The 10286-nt window shown below is 48.3% G+C and overlaps 1 protein-coding gene across 2 annotated transcripts in view; it reads left to right on the forward strand.

Annotated features, from left to right (window-relative positions):
• The window catches only part of HADHB (hydroxyacyl-CoA dehydrogenase/3-ketoacyl-CoA thiolase/enoyl-CoA hydratase (trifunctional protein), beta subunit), a 34181-nt gene that overhangs the window by 7725 nt on the left and 16170 nt on the right, over positions 1-10286 (forward strand). For both annotated transcript variants that reach the window (XM_018574397.1, XM_018574396.1), the window contains 6 exons: positions 1248-1310; positions 3088-3132; positions 4365-4464; positions 6505-6549; positions 7622-7721; positions 9258-9345. In XM_018574397.1, the coding sequence (XP_018429899.1) occupies positions 1256-1310; positions 3088-3132; positions 4365-4464; positions 6505-6549; positions 7622-7721; positions 9258-9345 (433 nt within the window). In that variant the 5' untranslated portion in view covers positions 1248-1255. The remainder of the gene's footprint in view (positions 1-1247; positions 1311-3087; positions 3133-4364; positions 4465-6504; positions 6550-7621; positions 7722-9257; positions 9346-10286) is intronic.

Consider the following 10286-nt stretch of genomic DNA (forward strand, 5'->3'; position numbering starts at 1 on the left):
GGGGTGTGAGCAGATGTGCAGCATGTTTTCAGCTCTGGGGATGAACACGCTCGGGGTGGGATTGGGACACGGGAGGAATAAAAATAACACGGACACAGAGCTCAATAAACCTCATCAGCGTATGATCCTGCTTTGTACACCGTATACCTAATTGTATTCCATTTCCCTCCATTGAGCTGCTTCTCTTGTTCCCGGAAGCCATAAAAATCAGTCACTTATAACAAACTTCAGGTTTATTCAGCGAGACAAACAGGAGCCGATATAAAAGTGCGATGACTGCGCAGTAACTTAAAGGGGACCTTGCAGTAAAATTTGGGGTCCGCTTGCTAGGCCGGGTCCCCCCTCCCCTGTACAAGGTTCGGCTTGTTGGGCCGGGTCCCCCCTCCCCTGTACAAGGGTCAGCTTGTTGTTAGGCCGGGTCCCCCCTTCCCTGTACAAGGGTCAGCTTGTTGTTAGGCCGGGTCCCCCCTTCCCTGTACAAGGGTCAGCTTGTTGTTAGGCCGGGTCCCCCCTTCCCTGTACAAGGGTCAGCTTGTTGTTAGGCCGGGTCCCCCCTTCCCTGTACAAGGGTCAGCTTGTTGTTAGGCCGGGTCCCCCCTTCCCTGTACAAGGGTCAGCTTGTTGTTAGGCCGGGTCCCCCCTTCCCTGTACAAGGGTCAGCTTGTTGTTAGGCCGGGTCCCCCCTTCCCTGTACAAGGGTCAGCTTGTTGTTAGGCCGGGTCCCCCCTTCCCTGTACAAGGGTCAGCTTGTTGTTAGGCCGGGTCCCCCCTTCCCTGTACAAGGGTCAGCTTGTTGTTAGGCCGGGTCCCCCCTTCCCTGTACAAGGATCGGCTTGTTGGGCCGGGTCCCCCATCCCCTGTACAAGGATCGGCTTGTTGGGCCGGGTCCCCCCTCCCCTGTACAAGGGTCTGCTTGTTGGGCCGGGTCCCCCCTCCCCTGTACAAGGGTCTGCTTGTTGGGCCGGGTCCCTCCGTCCCCTGTACAAGGGTCTCCCCATCAGTCCTTTATTATGATGAGCACTCATTGACCAATAGGGAGGGAGTGGGGCCCGGGACAGTATCTACATAGAAATCCAGCTGGCTGTATCTGCTGATCATTCTGACGTGTGTAGAACTGAAGCCAAAACGTTTTCTTTTTAGTCTTGGATAGTGTAGAAAGGTAATTTTTTAATTTTGGCTCCAGGTTAACTGTGTCATTGAGAACTTGTCTTCTTCTTGTCTGACTGCTTCCCTTCTTGTTCTGGCAGAATCCAAGATGGCCTTCATATTAAGACAAAGTACCCGATGCCTCCCCACTACCAGCAGACTCGGTAAGGAGAGATTTCTAGTTTAGTTTTCCCCAGTCATCTTCCAGGACAGCCATCGAGATATAGGCTCCGCCTGCCTGCAACAGGAAACACATCAACCACATTAAATAAATAGACTCCTCCTTCCATCCCAAGTCAGTTTTTTTGTGTTTCCGCCGGCTACACAGGGAAGTTAAGGAAGACATTGTGATCAGTAAGAACAATGGGGGGGGGAATTTATCACAACTGGAGCAGACAGAATCCGGAGCAGTTGCCCATGGCAACCAATCAGCTTCTAGCTTCAGTCTGTTCAGCTAAGATCTGAAAATGTTAGAGACAAGCTGATTGGTTGCTATGCACAGCTGCTCCAGATTTTAATAAACTCCTCCCCTCTGTGTTGAAAAATAAGTATTATTTATTTATTGTTTTGAGTGCTGTTCCCCTTTTAAGTTGTGATAATTCGGGTTGCCAGGCTCGGTCTGCTGCTTTTTTATATGATTCAGCAGAGGATCAGAAAGAGTAACAGACAGTCACTGAGCACTTGTATGGAAGCTCCGCAATATATCAAAGGTAGCGGAGAGCCTTGTGAGGTTTCTGGGCCACATGCTGGATAGAGATGGGCAACCCTTAGGGTTCGTTCACACCATAGGCAGTCCTTTCCAGTCAGAAATCGGACCAGAACGCAGTGCCCGCATTGTGGCCGGCTCCCTTTTTGCTGGGCAGGAGGGGGCGTGGCGGGCCATTGAAGTGGATGGCACCGTAGCCACGTCCTGTGGCCGCAATGCTATTGCCTGCACGGGAATCGCAAGGCACATTGTGCCCGCAGTGCGTTATGTTTAAAATGCTGCAAGCGCTATTTTGAACGCACGAAACGCACTGCGGGCACAATGCAGCAGCCCACACCGGACCCCAGGCTGAGGATTCACTTCAGTTCTTGTAAGGTAGGGAGACTGGGTGGGGGGGATCTTTTGAATGGCATCCCAAACACATCCCACACCCACAGTCCGATCGCCTGCACTGGAACGAGCGGTACCGCAATGCCGTGCGTTACATTGCAGTGTGACTTGGGCCGCAGGTTAATGACCGAGGACAAATGTGGGTCCTGAGGTTATGCAGGTTGAGAAGCACTGCCTTAGATGATCTCGGAGTGCAGATATACAGAACTACACATAAGAAATGGTACGGAATTGCAAACAAATAACCAGTGTGTACTCGCACAGTGTTATCATTCCCATATGTACAGATAGTGAAAAATGTTCAGAAACAGGACTTTAAATATAAAATAAACATTGAAATTGTAATAAAATGACTACATTCTTTGAGTTAAAATCCCCAAAATATCAAACCTGGCTAAGCATGCATGAGGTCCATATACAATTTTTGTTTTATGACCACTATGCCTAATACAAGCTGTCAGTCACACACATCGGCCATAAATAATGTTGATGTGATTCAGAGACAAGTCTGCTTCTTCATGCCTGGATCACGTGACGTCCTGTATGGGTATATCTACTCTTGTATATGAGAACAAAAGGTAACATAAGGTCCAATTAGGAACAATGATGAAATATCTGAAATAGTTCTTCATTGTATCTTGTGGTAACAGGACATCTAGTGGCAGGAAAAAGTACTGCGGGAGAAATCTCTGAGTTGAAGGGAATATTTTTAGCTGAAGTTTTGAATGATATCTGGTGGACATTGCAGATAACCTTTGTGTACTGACCCAACGCATGACCTAGAAGTCTTGTTACAAAGATCTTTTACCCACCATCATGTTTTCTCTTTCTTTATTTCTTTGTAGCCGTGGTCAGATCCGTCAGCTGCTCCTCCCACCTCCAGGCACCAGGTAATGTCGCTAATTGGATTTTATGAGCCCTTCTGGGTCTTTACTGATGTTCTGGTTTTGCAGCCAGGTTATATAAGGTTCTTCTAATGTCAGGCATACAGATGGAGCCCACAGGTGACATGTATGAGTGGAAATGTTCAGTTTGCTTGGAAGCATCTGCACTTTTCTTTGGAGTGAACAGGGTGACAGGAGTTGGCCTCATGCTTCTGCTGCGATACTGGTTGTTTCAGCTGGGTAATTCCAGTACAACCTGGAGGTTAGTGGGGCAGAGGCTTACAGACAAGTGAGAGGTTTCTGTATTACCTGGAGAGGAATACTAGTCACAACCACAACGTGTCATCATGGACACTGTGTCTGTAGAATTCCCCCACCAACACCACCACCTGACACCACCGAAGCTACTAATTCACGTTCTTGTTATCTCCCCCCTCGACTATTGCAGCTCCCTTCTTGTTGGTGTACGTGTGCGCAGGCTATCGCCCCTCGACTATTGCAGCTTCCTTCTTGTTGGTGTACGTGTACGCAGGCTATGCCCCCTCGACTATTGCAGCTCCCTTCTTGTTGGTGTACGTGTGCGCAGGCTATCCCCCCCTCGACTATTGCAGCTCCCTTCTTGTTGGTGTACACAGGCTATCGCCCCTATGTCTTATCAGCAATGCTGTTGCCAGACTTTTCCACCTTACCCAGCCACTCATTGTCTGTTGCTCCTCTCTGCCAATCCCTCCGCTGACTTCCAATGTCCAAAACAACAATAACATTTGAAACAATAACCACATACAAGGCCATCCACGCCTCTGCCCCGAGCTACATCACCAACCATATCTCCAAATATCACCCAAACTGTTCCCAGGACCTCCCGCTCTCTAACCCTCTTGTATTGTATTGTAAAGGTACGGTCTCCCTTCATATTGTGAAGCGCTACTCAACCTGTTGGCACCATATGAATCCAGGATAATGATAATCAGCGGCCAATCAGTGACCAGATTCCTTTTACTAATAGAGACCACTTCTGTAGTTACTGATGGATGTTGTGGTAAGATTGTGTTTCAGGGAACTGATGCTTCTGCGGGGTCACAATGGAACGTTTCCTTTCTGTGACGGACTTCTCTGTTTGCCCCGGGAGGTCTGTGCCGCCACCTTCAGACTGGAGAAAGACAGAAATAACTTGATGCTTTTCACCCTAAATAACTATAACTCTGTGTGAGGAAGTAAATCACATTTTTCTCTCCTAGCTGTCCAGGCAAAAACTAAGAAGACACTTGGAAAGCCAGGGGTGAAGAATGTTGTCGTAGTGGAGGGCGTCCGCACCCCATTCCTGCTCTCCGGAACCACGTGAGTCCCCATTACCTTCCATTTCTGGCCTGTTTATTGTAGCAGTGGTTTTCTTAACGTTTCTATTTGGTTTATTAACCTCCTCCCTCCCATACTCCTTATATGAAAGCCGACCTTTACCCCCTCTCACTAAAAATCACCTTCGCTTGCAGCTCTGCATGGTGATATGAAATCATCTCACATTCATTAGTTAAACCAAACATATTTTGCCTTTACTTACAATTATTGTTTTTTCCCACTTCCTGGTCCTCTTGGGCATTAGTGATGTAATGTGAACAAGCGTTGCCTCCTGGGAAGGTGACATCAGCAGAGCATTGTTGGGAAATCTCATCTGTTATCTTATGAGATCTCAGTGAAAGGCATTTTCCTCCCCCGAGATGATGTGCATGGTCACATGTCCTAGTCACATGTGCCAGAGTTCCAGGAAGTAAAGGGAGATCGATTCACCTGCCCTTAGTAAAAATGGCTGCCATGAGAAGGCTGGGGAGCAAGATAGAAATAAGGAATGCAAAGAATACAAAGTCGCCAATTTTTTAGAAATCTCTGTGTGTAGATTGTCATTATTAAACATTTCTAAAAGGTTGTTTGTTGCCACTTTTGAAGATTTGAGCAAAGTTCCCCTTTAACATTTGTCAGCGCAGTGCCCAATGCTGAGGATAACAATCATTCCATTAACTGACGTATCCTTCTGGATGTCACAACATTTCTCAAAACTCAACCTTTCAAAAACTGAGCTCATGATATTCCCCCGCCTCCCCCCGTGCACCTTCCCCCAACATTTACATTGAGATTGATAACACAACTATCCATCCCTCCCCCCATGCCAAGGTCCCAGGTGTCATCCTTGACTGGGACCTCACCTTTCTTCCCCACATCCAATCACTATCCAAATCCTGCCGCCTTCACCTTCCTAACATCTCCAAAATACGCCCCTTCCTCACCAATGACACCACAAAACTACTCATACACTCCCTTGTTATCTCTCATCTTGACAGACAACTCCCTCCTCATTGGCCTTCCACTACACAGGCTCCTCCCCCCTTCAGTCTATCATGAATGCAGCTGCCAGACTCAATTCACCTAACCAACAGCTCAGTGTCTGCATCCCCCCTCTATTAATCCCTGCACTGGCTTCCATCCCACCCCCCCCTCTACACTGGCTTTTCACTCGCCCAGAGGATAAAAGTCAAAATATTAACAGTCACTTATAAAGCCATCCACAACTCCGCCCCCGGATATATCTCAAACCTGGTCTCAAAGTATCACCCTAACCGTCCCCTCCGCTCATCCATTGACCTCCTGCTTTCCAGATCCCTTGTCCACTCCTCCCATACTGGCTTTCATCCTCCACCCCCTCTGCCAATCACTGCACTGGCTTCCACTCGCCCAAAGTTAAAATTCAAACTATTAACAACCACTTACAAAGCCATCCACAACCTTGTCTATATCTCCAACCTTGTCTCAAAGTATCATCCTAACCATCCCCTCTGCTCATCCCAAGATCTCCTGCTTTCCAGCTCCCTTGTCAACTCCTCCCATGCTCGCCTCCAGGACTTCTCTAGAGTCTCTCCCATCCTCTGGAACTCTTTACCCCGACCTGTCCGTCTATCTCCCACCTTGACTGCCTTTAGGCGTTCCCTAAAGACTCATCTCTTCAGGGAAGCCGATCCCACCTCAACCTGACCGCTGAACCTTCACATTCTCACATAATTCATTCCCCACACAGCTCCCTCCTCATGTATCACTGGCTCCTCCCTTTTAGATTGTAAGCCCTCAGGGGCAGGGCCCTCCTTACCATCTTGTCTTGTATTGTATTGTATTGTAATGTCTTCCTTATATTGTAAAGCGCTGCGCACACTGTTGGCGCCATATAAATACTATAAAATAATAATAATTCCATTGATGGCTACCAACCGACCCATTGCATGTCAGCAAGCTGGCACACCCGGCTATCACTGACAGCTTCGCATCCCACTAAGATGGAGAACCAGCCAGTGTGGGACGTATACAGAGAGTAAGTTGCTGCTTTTTGTCTTCTAGATTTTCAGATCTGATGCCTCATGACCTGGCCAGGACAGCGTTGCAGTAAGTGTCTTGTCATTCTTTTTCGGGGTAAAATGTGGTTTTATATACTTGAAGACTATAATGAACCTGAATGTACCTCGTCCAGCAAGCTGCTTGTGCAGTCCTGGGAAACAGCCGGGCACCGAGGCTTGTGGTGAAATCCACATCTTTCCCGACTGGAGCTTTGACTTGCTTCCTCCAGGATCATACAGTGCAATGAGCTGCTTCTCTATTGGCCAATGAGATTACCACACTGTGCACAACCGAGCCATAGATCAGAACGGCAGCAGAGTCGAGCATGTTCCTGTGTGTATAGTTTCCCGTGTGTGTATCCCAGTGTTTGCCTTAAAGTACAAATACTAGGGCTGTGGAAATTTAAAGATTAATTTCTCGATTAATCGTTAAACTTTTTGATCGATTAAAATTATTTTGATCGCTAATGAAAACACTCGCCTCTCCGCCGGCTTCCGGAGTCCCGTCGGTGGTCCGGTGATGTCACGGACATCGACGTCACCGGACTCCTCCCCCCTTCCCCAAGTGGCTCCGTCGGCTAACGAAGGGAAAGGGGGGAGGAGTGCGGTGACGTTGATGTCCGTGACGGCTAACGAAGGGAAGGGGGGAGGAGTCCGGTGACATCGATGTCCGTGATGTCACCGGACTCCTCCCCCCTTCGTTAGCCGACGGAGCCACTTGGGCCGGTGAGTTTGCCCAAGAAACTTTCTGCACGAGCGCCAGCCAAGGCATTGGCCTACACACATACAGCACAGCAATGAAGTCATAAAATGTACGAGGATCACACTAATCCAGCACGTTATTATTCTGAGTTGCCCCACTCAAGCGGCGGCCATTTTGAGTGGGGCACGTGAGAGTAATAACGTGCTGGATTAGTGTGATCCTAGTTCATTTTATTCATTGCTGTGCTGTAAGTGTATAGCCCAATGTAGTTGGATCTGTATGTGCGTTATCATTAATCGAAATTAATCGATTTAAAACAATTTCGATTAATCGAACACGAAATTTGTAATCATTACCAGCCCGAACAAATACCCTTCTCATGTTTACATACCCTTCCTGCTTCTCTGCGTGCAATCAGGGGTTTGCTGAATCGGACAAATATTCCTCGGGAGGCCGTTGACTATATCGTGTACGGTACCGTTATCCAGGAAGTGAAAACCAGCAATGTCGCCCGCGAGGTGGGTGTCTTTTTTTTTTTTTTTTTTTTTTTTTTAATGTCCGACTCACCATGTGATAGCAGATGGTGGTGACAGGTACTCTTTAAGGTGATGCTGGGGGTCCAAAAGACCCCCAGTGTCACCTTTACACTAGAAATAAGCTATTGAAGTGCAGATCGCAGGAGCCCAGAACTGACAGCCCAGGGACAGGAAGTGATGCAATCTGCATCGCTCCCGGTCCCATAGAACGGGGGAGGGGATTGATGAAAGGAAGTTCGTCGATCTCCTCCCCAGCTCCCCGCGGACACCAAGATCGCCGGTCCCGGGCCCGTAGGAGGGGCAACGGAGCCCGGGAAGCACTGCGGGGGTGTCCGGCGGGGGGGAGGCGGCCCCTTCTTCGGGACGCAGAAGCGATCTGGCGACAGGTAAGTCGCCAGGATCGCTTCTGTTGTAAAGCCGACAGTCGGCTCTACAAGTTTAAACAGAGTCCCGGCGTCAATAGCCCCGATGCCATACACTGTACGTCGTCAGTCACGAAGGGGTTAAAGGAGAACCATGAGGTCAGAGCTTTTCCCCATAGTTCTCCTCAGGGTCACGGGAGAACACAAACTAGTGTCCTCCTGTCACCCAAAGCTCAGTATATAGGGAGCGGAACGGATCCCGATAATACTGTCTGGATCCGCCCAGCTGCGTGTGTGACAGCTGGCTCTGCCTATCTAGAGGCAGAGCTAGCTGTGCCCGCCCCCTCCCCCATCCGTTCCGCCAGTCAGTGCTGGAGGATCTGACAGGGGAGGGGGGAATCCCTGCAGAGAGCTGTGAGTAACAGTCACGGCTCTCTGCAGGGACATGATCGAGAAGTGAGCGAGTGCCGGTATGTGTTCGCTCACTTCCCGATCTATTGAGCCGAACTGTGACAGTTTCATTGTCACAGGTCGGCTCCGATTATGAGGCTGAGTGGCAATCACTCCCCTCATAATTCCCCTTTTTAAGGTGGGTGTTGCAGCTACTTTCTAATAATGGAACTCGCTAATAGACGGGCGATTTAAAGTGCATTTCCACTGTTGGAGGCAAATTGGAATAACTCCCACTTTATATTTGTTACATGTTCCCATTCACATAGCATAGCTAAAATAAAAATAAATTGATGCTTGTGTATTACTTGCTCTTTCCTGAAAGAAAAATTGTTCTCTGTACTGAAATTTCCTCTGGAATGCAAGAGGCGGGGTTAATGTTCTCGTAATCACACAATATAACATAACATTACCCTGTCTGCACTGTACTGGAAAATGTCATTCTTACTAGATGAGAACTCCTCTGATTCAACAAAGGGTTAAAGATCTAGAATAATTGTATGTTAATGAGGGGAAGCTTCGAGTGTCCCTGATCTTTCTATGGGGACAGACAGAGCTTCCGGTTACTCTAAAAGAGTACAGGGAAGCACCAGAGGCCATAGTGAGAGAGTAACATGGTAAATGGGTGGTGAATGAAGCCGTAAATTGCCGCGTTTGGTTGCTGAGGTTGTAAATTCTAATCCTTCTGTACTTTTTATCTGCCCAGGCTGCTCTCGGAGCCGGTTTCTCTAATAAGACTCCCGCTCACACGGTCACCATGGCATGCATCTCCTCCAACCAGGCCATGACAACAGGTTTGTATTCTGTTAAAGAGGAACTTCACCCGAATTCTGAAAACTGTAAACAAGACACAGATAAAATGTTAGAGAGCAACTCTGGGGGAAAAATGAACCCTCGCAGTGGAGCTACCCCCGGCACCGCAAGGGTTAAGTGCTCATTTTTGTCTAGGGACTAAAATGAAAATAGCTGTACTCACTTGAATCTTGGAGCCGGCTTGTTAGATTGGCCCTTCCAGCGTCCAGCAGCCTTTGAGGTCCTCGAACGTGATGACTCTATACACAGCGTATAGAACACCGAGAGCATACTATTACTGGAAGGAGTGCTGGGACAGCTGCATAGCTCCAACATTTTCTATTGTAGTCCCTATAAGAAAACGAGCAGCTAACCATTGCAGTGCGGAGTGTGGGGGGTAATTGAAAAAAAAAAGTTCCCGCAGTTGTTCTTTAAAGGATTGGCGTTTTTTTTTATTGCATTGTGTATATAGATTTGTTTCATTGGGAGCGCTTCTATAAAGAGGATTGGTACCTTTACACATGTCGAATGTCTTTCTTGCCCTCAGCTGAAAAATTTACGAACATGGTGTCTGTTGGGATTCTGCATCCTTCCTGTTATACTCATCGCAGCTTCCTGTGGGCACTGATTTGTGTCACCCCTGGTTATGACATGTGGCGTCCTGTGGGCACTGATTTGTGTCAACCCCCCTGTTATGACATGTGGCGTCCTGTGGGCACTGATTTGTGTCACCCCCCCTGGTTATGACATGTGGCGTCCTGTGGGCACTGATTTGTGTCACCCCCCCTGGTTATGACATGTGGCGTCCTGTGGGCACTGATTTGTGTCACCCCTCGTTCTGACGTGTGGCATCCTGTGGGCACTGATTTGTGTCACCTCCTGGTTCTGACATGTGGCATCCTGTGGGCACTGATTTGTGTCCCCCCTCGTTCTGTCGTGTGGG

The sequence above is a fragment of the Nanorana parkeri genome, unplaced genomic scaffold (assembly GCF_000935625.1).
Source record: "Nanorana parkeri isolate BGI_ZX_2015 unplaced genomic scaffold, ASM93562v1 scaffold2927, whole genome shotgun sequence".
Taxonomy (NCBI): Eukaryota; Metazoa; Chordata; class Amphibia; order Anura; family Dicroglossidae; genus Nanorana; species Nanorana parkeri.